Source organism: Procambarus clarkii, chromosome 48 (assembly GCF_040958095.1).
Source record: "Procambarus clarkii isolate CNS0578487 chromosome 48, FALCON_Pclarkii_2.0, whole genome shotgun sequence".
Lineage (NCBI taxonomy): Eukaryota > Metazoa > Arthropoda > Malacostraca > Decapoda > Cambaridae > Procambarus > Procambarus clarkii.
Genome location: NC_091197.1, coordinates 30,739,779 through 30,759,999, shown reverse-complemented (window position 1 = coordinate 30,759,999; position 20,221 = coordinate 30,739,779). Strand labels below are relative to the sequence as shown.

General features: G+C 43.0%; 1 protein-coding gene across 1 annotated transcript; it reads left to right on the top strand.

Annotated features, from left to right (window-relative positions):
* The first annotated feature begins 4,952 nt into the window (after nucleotides 1-4,952).
* On the top strand, nucleotides 4,953-6,440 carry LOC138351184 (baculoviral IAP repeat-containing protein 8-like). The gene is made up of 2 exons (XM_069302824.1): nucleotides 4,953-5,193; nucleotides 5,575-6,440. Exons 1-2 carry the CDS (start codon nucleotides 5,028-5,030, stop codon nucleotides 6,438-6,440), a joined length of 1,032 nt encoding a protein of 343 aa, XP_069158925.1. The 5' UTR covers nucleotides 4,953-5,027.
* The last annotated feature ends 13,781 nt before the right edge of the window (nucleotides 6,441-20,221 follow it).

The following is a 20,221-nucleotide window of genomic DNA, read 5'->3' as shown; positions in this document are numbered from 1 at the left end:
TTAGAAGACTCACATGTTCAAAGACAGAAAACCAAAAAAATTAACGCCGTTGAGACTGTATATGGCGGTTTTTGTGACAAAACAGAAATAAGACTACCTGTCGAAATAGGAATAGGCTTGATTAAAGTGATGTATAATGGAATACCCAACTTTATCGAGTGGGTGCAAGCCCAAGGTGAAATAGAAAAACAGTTTGCGGGGATTGATTTTAAACAGTGTGAAAACTGGTTTATTTATCATGACAAAGTTCGAGCGCAGAATGCATTTAGAGAAATTTTCTTTGGGGATTATGGGGATTATTGTTCCACCTCCGAAGCTGAGGAAATTGCGCCAGAGGATGAGGTTTATTGGAGGGAAAATTTGCATCCCGTCATTAAGGCAGATCTAGATAGAGCTCCACCCACAAGATAACTCTTAGGAACTAATGATGCAAAGGGGACATACTACAGGAACAATGTGCAGGTGGCCTGATGGGGGTGGGTTATCCCCAAATCCCGAGACTTTGTCCCCCAACCCAGACTCTGTTCAACCAGAACATTATTTTGTTTGTATATATGTGTTTTTTACCTAAATAAAAAAAAATCATATATCATTATTATTATTATTATTGCACACTCCCCTTGAAGATGAAATATGTTAAAAAAAAAATGTCAGGCAGTATTTGCTAGAGTACTTGCCATGGGGGTGAATAAGTGATGAGGTCTCTCTCTTATTTTTAAAAACTACTTTAACAGATAAAAAAAAAAAAACTTGACATTTATACAATTTTTTATTTTATTACGAGTACATATACAAAAAAAAACAAGTACTTTTTTATTATTCGTCGTTAGTGTAATAAGATCTAAGGTTCCTCCTTTTACTCGATGGTCTTTTCACTACTTGTGGCGGTACTTGACCTTTCCCTGCACCATCTTGTTTAGGACGCACCAGCACAAATTCTTTTTTGCATTTTTTCATTACATGGGCCAAATGAGCCAGTGTAGGGTAGTAAGATGCCAGCCATTCTTCTTCTTCACCCGCTCTAGACCAACCCACCCCAGAATTGCAGCCTATACCAAATGGCATAACTATCCGTTTGATAGAATTATTACTCTTGGCTTCGCTCATAATGCGACTCACGGCCTTTTTAAAACACCATCGTCTGTTGATAGTTGTATCTCTCCGCAATCCCGCTACTAAATCAATATCTTTACTGTGCTTAATATGAAATTGGTTAATGTCATTATTTTCAATAGACGCACCTACACTATATTGACATATGAGGGCTATGAGATAAGGCTGCACATTACGTTCTGGTGGCAGGGAGAGGATTATATTTCTTGGAGTGTCACGATCCGTAACTACAGCACAAAGCATTTCAGGACATATTTTCTTTTCAACCACCCCATAAGGATATTTTTCCCACAGCTGTTGGGAGTAACCATTAGAAAACTGGTGTAGGGCAGGAAGATCATAGACAATACAGTCCCCGGGTTTAAATATATCATCGTTGGGGAAATCCACTTCAATAATAGAATCTTTGAGTCGCCGTAATTTGGCTCGCATGTAGTTAGAACACATCTCAAAGCGATTAAAAAGGTTTTTTAACATAACCTTCGTCTTATATACACCTTGTCACATAGAGTTGTTAGAGGCTTTTATAATATGTAATTCATAGTTTTTCATTTTGTACAGAGAAATTAGGAAACAATAAATAAATAAATGAAATACAGGTCAACATTTTGTGTGTGTGTGTGTGTGTAGAGAAATTAGGAAAAGTAAATAAAAATGCAGGTTAACATTTCTTTTTTTGTGGTTTAATTTGTATGAAATATTACAATATAGATTCTACAGCTTTTCTAATCTCATCTTCATTATATTCCAATTCCATTTTCTCTTTGTCTTCATTGTCGTCGTCTTCCACAATAGTGAGCACTTCATCACCTACAGTAACAGACATGGCGCCGGTAGATGGATCATCTTCCACAGCAACGCTCGTGGTATCTTCCACGACAGCTGACCCGTCTTCTCTCACGTCAGCGGCAGGTCCGACAGTAGAAACAGAGTCTTTATCATTCGTAGAAACAGGTGGAATGGCCATACGTGGAATCTTGTGTCTAAAGATGCCATGGGTTGGATAGTGAGTTGGCGTGTCATTATTTACAGGACATATCATTAAAGTGTCTATACCACGTTCTTGCAGTTTCTGAGCTAATTTGCACATCACAGGGAAATATTTAGTCTCCCATATGTTGCGTTCGCCACTTGTGAGATACTGCCCGCAAGCCTTGCCCAACCCATATGGGAAAATAATCCTTCCCACTTGTCCTCTTCGGCTTCTCTGAAGAATATGTTCAATGGCTTTTCGCAGAGCTTTGTCAAACCAACGCCATCTTTGGTATTCGGTATCATTTTTCAGGCCGTCATAAAAATGCTCATCCAAACTCCATGCTTCGTGCCTGGGCTTTTTGTAAGAAGATGGCGTCGCTGGACCGTTGGTAAACTGGGTGATTAATCCAATAAGGTGCGGTAAAACAGCATAACTTTCATAGGGGTCGTCATCCATCCTATTGCAGAATTCGGGTGCTTCGCCAACAAATATGAGGCCAGGGATATCTCTATCAGTTCTAACAGCACGATTTTTGTACGGCAGGTTTTTCCGATGCAATTGAGCATAGGGGTATCGTTCCCAGAAAGTGTGCACCATTTCGCTCAACTGCACGCTTGTTGCATCCAAATCATAGAGCAGACAATCACGATTGTTATAGATGGGCAAAGAGGCAAAGTCGCCAATCAGGGAGGGGAGCTCCATAGTGCTGGCTTGTGAGGTAGTGACTCGGAAGGGGGTCTATATACACTTTTCACGCCGGCGCGGGGGACAACTGCGCATCGTAGAGTTGCCAGGGACATTTTTTTTTTCCTTGGAGCTCTGGTCATTACGCACTAATATAACATTAACATCGTAATGTTTTAAGTTTTCATACAGATCTTCGATAATTGGAAGATATGTTTCCTCCCAAACTTCATCTCTTTGAACGCAGGTGCGACCAATACCCACAGGTAATACAACTCGTGCGATTTCCGGAGAAGACTTGATGAATCTCGTTATGGCTTCTATAGCCTTTTTTAAATAGATGAGGCGATTTTGCATTGTATCTTCTTTTAATCTGGCGAGCATATCACGATCTTTGGATTTTTCTATATGCGACTTGGCGATCTCATTGTTCTCTACAGGCGCCCCTATGCCATATTGCACTGCGGCAGCAATAATGCAGGGGAGATTTTCAGCTCGACGATTGGAGACATGAATTGAACCGGGAATTGGGTGATCATGGGGAACACATCTCTTGAGATTATACAAAGGCCTGCGTTCACCATAGGTGCTTGCGTGTTTGTATTTCACTGATATGTCCTTCGCCATCCCGTACGGAACGCAAGATATGCAGTTTACAGGATACACAATGCAAGTTTCATTATTGCAAAATTCTTCATCGGTTAAATATCCGGTGTGCGTTTCCAGCCACGTCTCCATTTTTCTTTTTTTTTACTTTCCCTTATGTTTTGGATAAAGCCTAGTCAACCGCCCTGTGTCGACCCTGCGAATATTCGTCGTGGGGGCTTTGCGCCCTTATATCTCCATCCCTTCTAGTGCGTGTAAAAGTTACCACGTACTGAGCAAATATTTATATTATTATTATAAGGGCCTCGACCAACAAGAAGCCCATAGGAACATTTTTTTTTTCACTGACTTAATTAGTATAAAAAAAAAACACCTCAAATAGCACAATATGTATCTCAAAATATCTTGCCATAAAATATCAATATACGTCAGCTTAATACCCAAACACTGGCAACCTTTTTTTTTCAGAAGCAGAAAAGGTCAAACACAGTGCGACATGTTACAATTTTTTTTAATGTCCCCCCCCCCATGAAAAAACCATAGTCAGACCATATTCCCTTAATGAAATATATATATATATATATATATATATATATATATATATATATATATATATATATATATATATATATATATATATATATATATAAATCATGGTTCCCCAATGTCATGGAGGCCACATCATTATTGGAAGGTTTGTGATAACTTATTGACATTAGGGATACCTTATGTAGTTAATGACATTTCTCGATAATTATCACAAAAAATAAGTACTTGGTCACCTTTCCTAGACTACCAACTGCCATCTTTTTTTTTTAATTCACTGCATTATGCAACATGATTTAGCACATTTGCGAGTCATTTTTTCCTTTCCCTGTTTCCTCATAATTATGCCATTAAAAAAAGAGTAGCGGTGGCTAGAATTGCCAAACCCCCCCCAAAAAAAAAGAAACCAGCACATATGTAGCGATCTTTGACACTTATTTCGGGGAGGGAAAGGATGGGCAATATATAGCCTAGGATCTTGCCTCCATTCGCCAGTGTCGCACCAGTACACAATGGAACCTTCCCGTACTAAAACGTTTTTCTCCAGGGACAGTCTTAAATGTGCCCAAATGCGTTTAGACACCTTTATAAATTGGCCTGTCGAGTGGCTAAACCCCCAAGACCTGGTGAATGAGGGATTTTATTATCTGAGAGTTGCGTATCATTGTTCCTGCGCCTTTTGTTGTAAAGTTGTGCATGCTTGGATTGAGGGCGATACGCCCCGTAGTAGGCATGCGAAAGTGTCGCCAAATTGTTCCTCCTAAGAGGCGAAAAGGACAATAACGTTCCTTTGGAAATCACCAAACTGGCATTCGAATATGGGCTGGATTTCTTTTCACCCCTATTTGAACCAAAGAATATAGCAACATCTGATCGTGAGTATATTGTATAAATATAATTTACTAGTTTATCTGTGAATTATTAGTATTGGCGATGTGGAGGGAGGACAAAAATAAGTATAAACGCAGGAAGTCTTTTCAAATAATTTTTCTTCATTGTTTTTGTTTTTGAAAGAATTGACTTAGAACCTGTGTCTTATGCATATATGTGATGGAGCATCTTTGTTTTTTTAGAGACCCCACCCCGCGAGGAAGAAACTAAAATGACTGGAGATGATTTGCAGGTTCTGGGGGTAATTCCATACGCTAAACTTAGATATCCAGGCTTGGCAACATACAAACAGCGTTTGGAAACATTCGACCTCAGCTGGACTGGTTGTGTCAAGCAAACATCTCACGAATTGGCAGAATCAGGATTTTTCTTCTGTGGTAAACAAATATTGTTGGAGTTTTTGTTATTTTTAGTGTGTGTATCCTCCTGGCCAGGGAGGATTTACTGGGCGCAAATCCTTAACTGTAGCCTCTGTTTAACTCAACAGTAAAATGGGGACTTGGTTGTAAAAACGATTCTTCGAGGTGGGGATTGTATTCCAGGGACCTGCCCGAAATGCTAGGCCGTACAAGAATGTAAAAACTCTTGTATTTATCTAAAAAAAAAGTGTGTTTACTCCCCTAATTGTGCTTGCGGGGGGGGGGGTGGAGCTCTGGCTCTTTGGTCCCGGGAAGTGTGTGTGTGTTTTGTATTACATTGCCGGATGTGAGCTATAATAATAATAATGAATGGGAATATTTTTTTTCTTAAATTTACAGGCCTAAGTGACCACATGCGCTGCTTTTTCTGTGGGAATGGTTTTCGTAATTGGGAACCCGCTGACGACCCTTGGACACTGCACGCGCAATGGTATCCTGAGTGCACCTTTGTCAACATTAAAATGGATGCACAGTTCATTAAGAATGCTAGAGAATCTTCGCAGCGTCGAACTATAAAACCCATAGATGAACATCTTTTAACTGGTCTGATGGAAGGTTTGGGTTTTTTCCCTGCATTAATTGAACATTTTGGATTTCCTGATGTCTGTGTGAGACCTGCCTTAAGGCAATATCTCAAAAGCACCAAAGATTTATTACCGTTTGTTACGGAGGCCAGATGTATAGAATTAATGTTGTGGTATATGCAAGAGAGCACTAAAGCCGAAATAGGTTTAAGGGGAATTCATCATGAGGATGTGGAAGGAAGGGTAGAGCCTGCGAATCTGGAATGGCAATCCGCGCCCTCTGACATGGAAACAGTCGCCACAGCTAATGAAATGGATGTCGACGTTGTTGGATCAATGAGCGGGTTCATGACCACTAATCTTGGTTTGCGGGCTTTGCCTTCTCCTGTTGAAACAGAGGCGGAAGAGACGACTATAGTCGCTAATGAAATGGATGTTGAAACTGGCGAAGAGGCCACAGACTTTGATGCGAAATCCCATGTTGAAACCGTGATGAACACATCTACGCCAACGTCTTGGGCTGCTGATATTTTGTGTAAGGTGTGCTTTAACAATGCGTTTTGTGTCGTACTGCTGCCCTGCAGACATATGGTAACATGCAGTAATTGTCTTGTATCTATGAGAAACTGCCCCATTTGCAGATGCACCATTTCGCATGTCCTTCAACCGATTATTTCCTAAGAAGACAAAAAAAAAATAGGCATAGAGACTAATTTATTTCTGTAAATAAAAATTGTACAAATGTCGAGTTGTTTTTTTATATTCATAAATTAGTATAAATAAGCTCACATTTTCATGAACAGTATTTTTTTTGGGGGGGGGATTAGATTGCAATTGCTTATTTACTGCCCTAAAATCGTTGGTCCGGAGGGTGGGGGCGAGATACTGCCTCATTTAGAGAAATTTGCTATGTGCAATAGCTCGGACGTTGGGGAACTGAACCAGGTCCTGCACGAAGGTTGCTCAACATTCCGCTCGAATATGGACAAAAAAATAGAATCTCTCTCTCTTTCTGAGGTAAAGAACCTTATGAGAACTAGCACTCAAAGGTTATAAAAAAGATTAACATCTTTATAATTAGAGAGGCTGCTAAGATAATGAATCATTTAGTGAAATTTGTAATGTCCAATATCTCGGACGTTGGAGAACTGAACCAGGACCCGCACGAAGGTTGTTCAACATTCCGCTCGAATATGGACAAAAATAGAATCTCTCTCTCTCTCTTTCTGAGGTAAAGAACCTTTTTGAGACCTAGCACTCAAAGGTTAAAAAAAAGATTAACACCTTTATAATTAGAGAGACAGCTAAGATACTGCAACATTTAGTGAAATTTGTAATGTCCATTAGCTCGGACGTTGGGGAACTGAACCAGGGCCCGCACAAAGGTTGCTCTGCTCCTGTGCAAATGAGGAAACATTTGGGAGAAAGAGAGGAAGCAAGATTTACTCCCTTGGAAAACCTTTAAAACAATTTGTGGCCAGAGTTTTGAAAATATTGGCAACTTCTTTTATACAGAATGAAACTCTTAATTAATAATATATATCCTTTAGAAAAAAAATTTCCTCTATGAGATATATATTTTTAGTTAGTTTTATAAGTTTGTATTTATTGTAATGATGCCTTCCAAACATGGCTCATTAAATTTTTTTTTTGTTTATGAAATCGTGTAAGTATTTATGCAATATTTATTATAAAACAATCATAATACGCAGTGGCATATCATTTTTATAGAGAGGCTTTATAAGGTAAATATAATAGCAATGCGAAACTCTTTCTATCTGACGTATTATTTTAAATAAATACAGTTGGGCGAAAAACATGTCTATTGCCCGCGTGAGCGACTGGGGTGAGCTCTTGCTGATTCCATGTATGACTAACGACCCAGTGCAGGTTTGGAAGGCTTTGGCAATTAAGATTGTGAGTGTTCAAGTCTAGGGGTGACTAAGCATTTTTTTTGTGTGAATGTGCAAAGCCCGTGTTTATTTGTGTAAGTTAAAAATTGAGTTTTTGTTTGTGTATAAGAGTTTAGCAATGTGTTTAAGTAAGATTGTGCAACTGTTTTAAGTTTAAGGGGGACTAAGTATTTTGCGCGAATGTGAAAGCCCTGGGTTTATTTGTGTAAGTTGAACAAAAAAAATGAGTTTGTTTTTGCAAGCGAGTTTGTTTAAGCATGTGCTATCATTAAAAAACTTCCAAAGTAATGACAGTAATGCCAAAATGAATTCATCTTCACTTTTTGAAAGGTGGAGGTGTAACATTTTCTGAAAACCTTAGCACCACTGACATAAAAGGCAACTGATGGAGTCGACTTTTAAATTTTAACACATGATTTCAAAAAGCATTTCATAGCAACAGATAGTGCAAGTCGATGCATTACATGACGTTATTGGGCCCCCCCACCACAATAGCTGCAAACTATTATGATGTTAAAAAATGCAATTTAATACGGAATATGAACAGATTCCTAGTATATATTAAATTGCTTAATCTACTATTACTTTCCTTTATAGTATATTTAAGAGTGTCAAACCCAACACAATATGGCTGAGGCCCCACTATTTAGCCTTCTTTTCGTATTCTATGAAATATCACAGGTATTGTTAATGCTTGTAACGTTTATTACAAAAGATATACATACATTTGATGCTATTATTCATATTAAAATGTAATTTGAGGTCCGACAAATATATCTATAAAATCTATAAACAGGTTAGAACCATACAAATGCAAGCATGCCTTTTTCCACCAGTAATCAACTGAATGCCACAGAAAATGGAATCTTTACTTTAGCTACAGAAAACGGAGCAAAGCCAAGGGGGGATGACTGGAATAAACAGTTTCCAAAATGACTCTTCTCGCACTGTCTTTCTTGACCTCATTTCAAATTATATAGAGTACTGAAAGCTCATTTTCCATAGCAAATATACTAAGGAACTCATTTTACGACTAGAACGCACACTAGGACCCCTCATTCAGATTCAAAACACGAGAATTATTGACTGAACATTTACCCACATTCAAGTACACAGGACTCTTTAAAGCTCTCTTAACTTCTTTAAAACCCTAATATGACCCATCTCACATGCAGATCCTGTTCTATGACTCGCCCTTCATGTCAATGTACCCCACAGTATCATGCAAATTCAAGATAAGGCTTACTACACCTATATATCCAACTTGGTCTTTGTAAGGAATCTTGACCCCCCCCCCCTTCTATGCTTGACCCCACTGGGGTAATCATAGGTAGGGGGTCCCTATTGCCGACGTCATGTCACGTGACACCCCCGCGACAAATAAGGAAAATTTCACCTGATTGGCCCATGACCCCGAGACAGAAAGAGAATTTTTCTACTCGGCTCCTGATTGGTCAAAAAATTGCGCCCCGTTCTCACCGCTCACCTCTGACCGTTACAGAAAATGGAGCTGTGCCCAAGGGCTCTCTGTACTATTCAGTCATAGCCTCATTAAAGTACTCCAAAAACTTCTATATGCGCTTTCAACTGTGTTTTTTGGTTTGAATCTATTGAACATTCACCCTCTGATCTATTCATAAGTAGGAGCCCCCAAATTGATACCATATTACTCTGGTCTCACCCCCGGCCCAAATCTTGAATTTTGCTCATGCCATTAAAATACTCCAAAAACGTTTATATGCCTTTCACCAGTGTATTTTTTGGTTTTCATCTATTGAACATTCATCCTCGGTACCTCTCATAAGTAGAGACTTCCTTACCTGGTTGATACCTGGTTGATGGGGTTCTGGGAGTTCTTCTACTCCCCAAGCCCAGCCCGAGGCCAGGCTTGACTTGTGAGAGTTTGGTCCACCAGGCTGTTGCTTGGAGCGGCCCGCAGGCCCACATACCCACCACAGCCCGGTTGGTCCGGCACTCCTTGGAGGAATAAATCTAGTTTCCTCTTGAAAATGAGGCCCTCTTGAAAAAGGCCCTTCTTGAGGCCTTAGACTCATCTTAAAGCAAAGCGACAAAAAGTGAAAAAAACAGGTTAGGATAGGGCACCAGTTCCTCAGGTACACCCTGGGTGGTGGGCCCAGGGTACCCCTGGGGGGAATGGACCACCCCACCCCGCCAGCCAGCAAGCCAGGTGCGCGCCAGTGCGTCCTGACCCGACCACTTCAAAAGTTTTTTTCACAATTTGGCCCGCCGGGGTCGAGTCAGCATGTAAGTGGCCAACCGTTTCTGAAAATCAATTCACAATTTGTCTCCTTTTACACTACTGTACTGCAGCAAGCACGGTACCCTGTAGGACTGAGTACATGAGTAAGCACAGTACCCTGGAGAACTGAGTACTGGAGCAAGCAATGTACCCTGGAGGACTGAGTACTGGTGCAAGCACAGTACCCAGGAGGACTGAGTACTGGAGCAAGCACAGTACCCTGGGGGACTGAGTACTGGAGCAAGCACAGTACCCTGGAGGACTGAATACTGGAGCAAGCACAGTACCCTGGAGGACTGAGTACTGGAGCAAGCACAGTACCCTGGAGGACTGAGTACTGGAGCAAGCACAGTACCCTGGAGGACTGAGTACTGGAGCAAGCACAGTACCCTAGGGGACTGAGTACTGGAGCAGGCACAGTACCCTGGGGGACTGAGTACTGGAGCAGGAACAGTACCCTGTTGTAACAAGAGAGCAGTACATAGTACAACATGAACATCATAACAGAATGAACAAGCCACGTGGAGGATGAACAAACCACAGGCGACAGTCAGGCGGTGGCAGACAATGTAAAAGTTACACCTCTGTACAAGTTAGCCATAGTCAGGTCAATGGTCATCGAATCACAAAGAGGTCAGAGTTGATGCCGTCATGATAATCTTCAGGGATTAACGCCTAAACATCAAATGTAAAACCCTCATGTTCAGCTGAGGAGCAGGAGATCATGAGACAGTCAGTAGAGTGGGCGCAGCCCAGTAGGTAGGTGTGTGTGTGGACTCGGGGAAGGAACATCATCTCCAGAAAAACTGTGGAACAACATACGAGTAAGTACGGCTCTCTTGTACTAAAGCACCTCATTCAGTACCCTTGGCCTCTAGTAGGGAATATAGTTAGGGAGTGTCTTATTTAATTATTTTAAGTAAAGTCATATATTAATTGTTATTAAATGTGTATTAATGATTCCTTGCCTTAGTGATATTGGGCCTACCGTCCCCTTTGCCCCAGTGACCTAGTGTTCTTAATTATCCAATACTCCTCCCCCCCGTTCGTCTTCCGTGTTGAGGTGTTAGTATTGCGTGTCCCGCCTTATTCTGGTGTACACTATAGTTCCCAAGTGGTCAGGATTATTCGAGTGTCAGGCCAGGATCCTTGTATCGTTCAATTGTCCCCTACACCTGTCCTGGTAGGTTATTCCATCTGCAAGACCTACGACTCTCACTCCGGTCCCCTGTCCGGTAACTCAGGGTGGTGGCAGCGTCACTCGGTAACTCATACGATAGGTTGTGACTACGATTATCTCAATCTTTCTGTCTAACTCTCCCTCACTAGTGTCTCACTCTCCCTCGCCCTCACTCGCTCTCGTTCTCCCTCCCTCGCTCTCGTTCTCGCTCTGCCTCACCCTTCCTCTCTCTCTCTCTCTCTCTCCCTCTCCCTCTCTCGCTCTCGCTCTTTCTCTCTCTCTCTCTCTCTCTCTCTCTCTCTCTCTTCGGTTTACTGGTTTACGTCTTCGTATGACGGCCCGAGTGTTAACATCTTACATGATCGATATAGCATCTGTTATTACCATAGACAGAGCGGAGATTGCACGGTTAGCTCAGTGGTAGTAGCGGGGTGCGCGGTCGAGATAATACAAGGAAAGTTATTACACTGTGGGACTGAGAACTAGAGCAAGCACAGTACCCTGGGGTACTAAGTACTGGAGCAAGCACAGTACCCTGGGGTACTAAGTACTGGAGCAAGCACAGTACCCTGTGGTACTAAGTACTGGAGCAAGCACAGTACCCTGTGGGACTGAGTACTGGAGCAAGCACAGTACCCTGGGGGACTGAGTACTGGAGCAAGCACAGTACCCTGGGGAACTGAGTACTGGAGCAAGCACAGTACCCTGGGGGACTGAGTACTGGAGCAAGCACAGTACACTGCAGTACTGAGTACTGGAGCAAGCACAGTACCCTGTGGGACTGAGTACTAGAGCAAGCACAGTACCCTGTGGTACTGAGTACTGGAGCAAGCACAGTACCCTGGGGGACTGAGTACTGGAGCAAGCACAGTACCCTGGGGGACTGAGTACTGGAGCAAGCACAGTACCCTGGGGCACTGAATACTGGAGCAAGCACAGTACCCTGGGGCACTGAGTACTGGAGTAAGCACAGTACCCTGGGGGAATAAGTACTGGAGCAAGCACATTACCCTGGGGGACTGAGCACTAGAGCAAGCACAGTAACTTGGGGGACTGAGTACTGGAGCATGCACAGTACCATCGGGGACTGAGTACTGGAGCAAGCACAGTACTCTGGCGGACTGAGTACTGGAGCAAGCACAGTACCCTGGGGGACTGAGTACTGGAGCAAGCACAGTACCCTGTGGGACTGAGTAATGGAGCAAGCACAGTACCCTGGCGACTGAGTACTGGAGCAAGCAAAGTACCCAGGGGGACTGAGTACTGGAGCAAGCACAGTACCCTGGGGGACTGAGTACTGGAGCAAGCACAGTACTCTGGGGGACTGAGTACTGGAGCAAGCACAGTACCCTGCGGGACTGAGTACTAGAGCAAGCACAGTACCCAGGGGGGCTGAGTACTGGAGCAAGCACAGTACCCTGGGGACTGAGTACTGGAGCAAGCATAACACCCTGGACGACTTAATACTGGAGCAAGCACAGTACCCTGTGGGACTGAGTACTGGAGCAAGCACAGTACCCTGGGGGACTGAGTACTGGAGCAAGCACAGTACCCTGGGGGACTGAGTACTGGAGCAAGCACAGTACCCTGTGGTACTGAGTACTGGAGCTAACACAGTACCCTGGGGGATTGAGTACTGGAGCAAGCACAGTACCCTCGAGGACTGAGTACTGGAGCAAGCACAGTACTCTGTGGTACTGAGTACTGGAGCAAGCACAGTACCCTGAAGGACTGAGTACTGGAGCAAGCACAGTATCCTGTGGTACTGAGTACTTGAGCAAGCACAGTACCCTGGGGGACTGAGTACTGGAGCTAACACAGTACCCTGGGGGACTGAGTACTGGAGCAAGAACAGTACCCTCGAGGACTGAGTACTGGAGCAAGCACAGTACTCTGTGGTACTGAGTACTGGAGCAAGCACAGTACCCTGAAGGACTGAGTACTGGAGCAAGCACAGTACCCTGGGGACTGAGTACTGGAGCAAGCACAGTACCCTGGGGGATTGAGTACTGGAGCAAGCACAGTACCCTGGGGGACTGAGTACTGGAGCAAGCACAGTACCCTGGGGGACTGAGTACTGGAGCTAACACAGTACCCTGGGGGACTGAGTACTGGAGCAAGAACAGTACCCTCGAGGACTGAGTACTGGAGCAAGCACAGTACTCTGTGGTACTGAGTACTGGAGCAAGCACAGCATCCTGTGGTACTGATTACTTGAGCAAGCACAGTACCCTGTTGAACTTAGTACTGGAGCATGCACAGTACCCTGGGGACTGAGTACTGGAGCAAGCACAGTACCCTGAAGGACTGAGTACTGGAGCAAGCACAGTATCCTGTGGTACTGAGTACTTGAGCAAGCACAGTACCCTGGGGGACTGAGTACTGGAGCTAACACAGTACCCTGGGGGACTGAGTACTGGAGCAAGAACAGTACCCTCGAGGACTGAGTACTGGAGCAAGCACAGTACTCTGTGGTACTGAGTACTGGAGCAAGCACAGTACCCTGAAGGACTGAGTACTGGAGCAAGCACAGTACCCTGGGGACTGAGTACTGGAGCAAGCACAGTACCCTGGGGGATTGAGTACTGGAGCAAGCACAGTACCCTGGGGGACTGAGTACTGGAGCAAGCACAGTACCCTGGGGGACTGAGTACTGGAGCTAACACAGTACCCTGGGGGACTGAGTACTGGAGCAAGAACAGTACCCTCGAGGACTGAGTACTGGAGCAAGCACAGTACTCTGTGGTACTGAGTACTGGAGCAAGCACAGCATCCTGTGGTACTGATTACTTGAGCAAGCACAGTACCCTGTTGAACTTAGTACTGGAGCATGCACAGTACCCTGGGGACTGAGTACTGGAGCAAGCACAGTACCCTGGGGGATTGAGTACTGGAGCAAGCACAGTACCCTGGGGGACTGAGTACTGGAGCTAACACAGTACCCTGGGGGACTGAGTACTGGAGCAAGAACAGTACCCTCGAGGACTGAGTACTGGAGCAAGCACAGTACTCTGTGGTACTGAGTACTGGAGCAAGCACAGTACCCTGAAGGACTGAGTACTGGAGCATGCACAGTACCCTGGGGACTGAGTACTGGAGCAAGCACAGTACCCTGGGGGATTGAGTACTGGAGCAAGCACAGTACCCTGGAGGACTGAGTACTGGAGCAAGCACAGTACCCAGTGATACTTAGTACTAGGGCAAGCACAGTACCCTGGGGGACTGAGTACTGGAGCAAACACAGTACCCTGGGAGACTGAGTACTGGAGCAAGCACAGTACCCTGGGTACTGAGTACTGGAGCAAGCACAGTTCCCTGGGGGACTGAGTACTGGAGTAAGCACAGTACCCTGGAAGACTGAGTACTGCAGCATGCACAGTACCCTGGGAAACTGAGTACTGGAGCAAGCACAGTACCCTGGAGGACTGAGTACTGGAGCAAGCACAGTAACCTGGACGACTTAGTACTGAGGCAAGCACAGTACCCTGTGGGACTGAGTACTGGAGCAAGCACAGTACCCTGGGGGACTGAGTACTGGAGCAAGCACAGTACCCTTGGGGGCTGAGTACTGGAGCTAGCACAGTACCCTGGAGGACTGAGTACTGGAGCAAGCACAGTACCCTTTGGTACTGAGTACTGGAGCAAGCACAGTACCCTGGAGGACTGAGTACTGGAGCAAGCACAGTACCCTGTGGCACTGATTACTTGAGCAAGAAAAGTACCCTGGGGGACTGAGTACTGGAGCAAACACAGTACCCTGGGAGACTTGGTACCTGAGCAAGCACAGTACCCTAGGGAACTGAATACTGGAGCAAGCACAGTACCCTGGGGGACTGAGTACTGGAGCAAGCACAGTACCCTCTGGGACTGTGTACTGGAGCAAGCACAGTACCCTGGAGGACTGAGTACTGGAGCAAGCACAGTACCCTGGGGGACTGAGTACTGGAGCAAGCACAGTACCCTGGGGGACTGAGTACTGGAGCAAGCACAATACCCTGTGGGACTGAGTACTGGAGCAAGCACAGTACCCTGGGGGACTGAGTACTGGAGCAAGCACAGTACCCTGGACGACTTAGTACAAGAGCAAGCACAGTACCATGGGGGCCTGAGTACTGGACCAAGCACAGTTCCCTGGAGGACTGAGTACTGGAGCAAGCACAGTACCCTGTGGTACTGAATACTTGAGCAAGCACAGTACCCTGTGGTACTGAGTACTGGAGCAAGCACAGTACCCTGTGGTACTGAGTTCTGGAGCAAGCACAGTACTCTGGGGGACTTATTACTGGAGCAAGCACCTTATCCTGGAGGACTGAGTACTGGAGCAAGCACAGTACCATGTGGTACAAAGAACTGGAGCAAGCATAGTACCCTAGGGTACTGAGTACCGGAGAAAGCACAGTACCCTGGGGACTGAGTACTGGAGCAAGAACAGAACCCTGGGGGACTGAGTACTGGAGCAAGCACAGTACCCTGGAGGACTGAGTACTATAGCAAGCACAGTACCCTGAGGGACTGAGTACTGGAGAAAGCACACTACACTGGGGACTGAGTACTGGAGCAAGCACAGTACCCTGAGGGGCAAGAGTACTGGAGCAAGCACATTACCCTGGGGGACTGAGTACTAGAGCAAGCACAGTACCTTGTGGTACTGAGTACTGGAGCAAGCACAGTACCCTTGGGGACTGAGTACTGGAACTAGTACAGTACCCTGGAGGACTGAGTACTTGAGCAAGCACAGTACCCTGTGGTACTGAGTACTGGAGCAAGCACAGTACACTGGAGGACTGAGTACTGGAGCAAGCACAGTACCCTGTGGTACTGAGTACTTGAGCAAGAAAAGTACCCTGGGGGACTGAGTACTGGAGCAAACACAGTACCCTGGGAGACTTAGTACCTGAGCAAGCACAGTACCCTGGGAACTGAGTACTGGAGCAAGCACAGTACCCTGGGGGACTGAGTACTGGAGCAAGCACAGTACCCTCTGGGACTGAGTACTGGAGCAAGCACAGTACCCTGGAGGATTGAGTACTGGAGCAAGCACAGTACCCTGGGGGACTGAGTACTGGAGCAAGCACAATTCCCTGTGGGACTGAGTACTGGAGCAAGCACAGTACCCTGGGGGACTGAGTACTGGAGCAAGCACAGAGTAGTAGGGAGTAAGAGCCACAGGCAATTTTTTTTTTTTGGCGAGAGGACCCCTGTGGACTGTAAGAGCCACAGGCAATTTTTTTTTTTTGAGGAGAGGACCGCTGTGGACTGTAAGCGCCACAGGCAATTTTTTTTTTTGAGGAGAGGACCCCTGTGGACTGTAAGCGCCACAGGCAATTTTTTTTTTTTGACGAGAGGACCCCTGTGGACTGTAAGCGCCGCAGGCAATTTTTTTTTTTGTCAGTCACAGATTTGGAATTAAGGATTTCTTATGAGAAAAATAATTTCCGAGACATAGAAGTTTGTTAAGGCCTTATGGGAGAAATTCAAATTCGTGTTTATGAGCCAGGGTTTTCAGGTAAATTTTGTCAGTCACAGATTTTAGAAGTAAGGATTTCTTATGAGAAAAATAATTTCCGAGACTTAGAAGTTTGTTAAGGGCTTATGGGACAAATTCAAGTAACGTATGTAGCTCTTTAGGGTTTCCATGAGAACTCTACGGACATATTTTACATGTTTTCAACTTACAAAAATCGTCTATGTAAGCCTTAGTTATTCATGTAAATTTAGAAAGTTATCTGTGTAAGTCAGGGTTTTCAGGGGTTCGTACATCACACCCCCCCTCCCTCCCCCCTTACCTCGCAATCTCTCGCGTCACCTTTATTTACCTTACGCCCGGCCGGCCAGTCGCCTCTTATCATATCTTATCTTCTCCATAATATCTGGACCGTCCCTCCTCTCTCTCTCTCTCCTCCTATGTCCTTACAACTATTTTCAGAGTTTCAAATAATCATAGAAGTTTATTTATATGTTTATGACCGAATTTGTAAAGGACCATTTTCAGAGAATATTGTACAGTAATTTAGTTACCAAGCTCCAGCGCTTGTCCTCCGCCTTAGCTCTCTCTCGTATCTTCGTTAGTAACAGTCCAATTTCCCTGAAATTTTTACCCTCTGTATTTCAGACACCGTAAATAAAATCAAGTCAGTTATCGAGCTCCAGCTCTCGTCCCCGCCTTAGTTCTTTGTACTAAGATCGTTAGTAACAGACCAATTTCCCCGAAATTTAAAAGCAGACATACTTCAAAGTTAGTAAATAAGATCAAGTCCATTACCGAGCTCCAGCTCTCGTCCTCCACCTTAGTTCGTTTATACAAGATCGTTAGTAACAGTCCAATTTCCCTGAAATTTTTACCCTCTGTATTTCAGACACCATAAATAAAATCAAGTCAGTTATCGAGCTCCAGCTCTCGTCCCCGCCTTAGTTCTCCTTCGTATCTTTGTAAATAACCCATCAATTTCCCTAAAATTTAAAGCAGACATACTTCAAAGTTAGTAAATAAAATCAAGTCAGTTATCGAGCTCCAGCTCTCGTCCCCGCCTTAGTTCTCTTTCATATCTTTGTAAATAAACCATCAATTTCCCTGAAATTTTTACCCGCTGTATTTCAGACATAGTAAATATGAAGTAAACAATTATAAAACTCTAGCTCTTGTCCTCTGTCCAAGCTCACTTTTGTAAAATCATTACTCTCAGTCCAAATCACCCAACTACATTTTCAGACATAGTAAATAAAAACCAGTTCAGTTATCAAGTTTCAACTCTTGTGCCCCAGCTTAGTTCATTTGTACAAGTTCTTTATTTTCCAACTTAATCACCCTGAGATTTAAGATCACCTTATTTTCTAACGTAGTAAAATTAATCTGGACATTAGCAAAGCTCCATTTCCTCAGCCTTAGATCATCAGACATAAATATATTCGATCAAGTCCCTCTCCAGCCTATCTGTTTATCAGAGTATTTACTTTACCCTTCTCATCCCCAACGTATCAATCCCCAACGTATCAAAACCTTCAATAATCATACTGTATTTGCATATTTTCTCTATATTCAGCTGTGTTCTTCACATTTTGTCCATGTTTTCTATGTTCACTCCATGTTCTTCAAATGTTCACAGTCCCATTCAGTTCATATTTTCACAAGTATCTCCATTTTTTCTGTAATCTTTCTCTTAGTCTCATTACTTTCTCTACAAATTCTAGTCATATTTTCTATGTTTTCATGTTCATCACATGTTCTCTTTACAACTTTTATACTCAATATTCATGCTAACTTCCATATTTTGTGTTCTTTTGCAATATTCATGTTCCTCTACAAGTTCATGTTCCTCACAAGATCACTTCGTTTTTTCACCTTCACTTACATGTTTTCTACATTCTTTGTCATATTCTCCATGTTCTTCACAAGTCCATTGTTCATTCTTTGTATTCCCTATTCTCCTTATCATGTTTTCATGTTCACTGTATTCATCAACTTTTCTTACATATGTTCTTTGCCATGTTCCCCATATGTTCTCTGGGTTTTTCCCCTATCTAACATTCCTTAACTAAAAAAATCTTTCACCAATCAACTAAAAACATAGTCACTTTCGTCATTTCTCAACTAAACTTATTATCCAGTCAACTAAAAATAGTCAGAAATAGCCTCGTTCAACACTGTTCTTAACTAAAACAACCTTTCTCTTAGCTAAAAATTGTCAAAGGAAACTTCTTTCAGCACTTTCTTAACAGCCGCTATGTTTCATCAAGAAAAATTGTCAAAGGAAACTTTCCAAAACTGTTCATAACTAGCTTTTTATCCATCTTCAATCAACTAAAAATAATAACTTTCATCATTTCTTAACTAAACTTATTCCCCAGTCATCAGAAAATAACAGTGTTCTTCATGTTTCATTGTCATTTCATAACTAAAATTAACCATCAATCAACAGAAAAAGCCATGTTCATCATGTTTTGTCTTTTTGCTTAACTAAAATTATGTTTTGTCAAGTAAGAAAAAATAACCAAAGATATCTTTCATCGCTGTTCTTAACTGACATTATACTTTGGGGAGCACAAAAATAGTCTCCCTCGTCATGTTTTATCTTTTCCTTAACTAAAGTATTCATCAGTCAACTAAAAAATAGTTACTTCATCGTGTTTCCTTGTCATTTCTTAACTGAAATATCACTTCTCTCATTTAAAATAGTCATGTGTAACCTCTTTCCAACACTGTTCTAACTAAAGCAACCTTTCACATCGCTAAAATAGTTACTTCATCATGTTTCCTTGTCATTTCTTAACTGAAATATCACTTCTCTCATCTGAAATAGTCATGTGTAGCCTCTTTCCAACACTGTTCTTAACTAAAGTAGCCTTTCACTTCGCTAAAATAGTCATATTCATCGTTGTTCCTAACTAAAATATATGTCGTTAAGTAAGAAATATAGTCAAAGACACTCTTCGAGACATCAAGGACTTACTCAAAGACATCAAAGTTGCACTCAAAGACATCCTTTGAGACATCAAAGACATCCTTTGAGACATCAAAGACATCCTTTAAGACTTCAATGGGACTCTTCGAGATATCAAAGACACTCTCAAACACTCAAAAATTTACTTGCATCCTCAAAGTTATTCTCTATGTCATCAAAAAAGTTATTCTCTGAGCTAACAAAATACTACTCATGTTCTCAAAGACGTTCTCCAATTCATCAAAGTTAATCCAAGAGACGTCAAAGTTAATCTCAGACATCTTCGTTCATAAAAGTTATTCTCAGAGACATCTAAAGTTATTCTTTAAGACAACAAAGTCTTTCTCAGAGTCATCAAAGTTATTCTCTAAGACATCAAAGTTATTCTAAGAGTTATCAAAAGTTATTCTCAGTCATTATATGTTATTCTCTAACTCACTTCCATTCATCAAAGACATTCTCTAAGCCCTCAAAGTTATTCTCTAAGACAACAAAGTCATTCCCAGAGTCATCAAAAGTTATTCTTCGAAACATAAAATTTGCTCTGTAAGATATCTTCGTTCATCAAACTTTTTCTCAGAGATATCTAAAGTTATTCTCAGAACAATCAAAGTTATTCTAAGACAACAAAGTTATTCTCAGAGCTACCCAAAGCTATTCTCAGACTCACC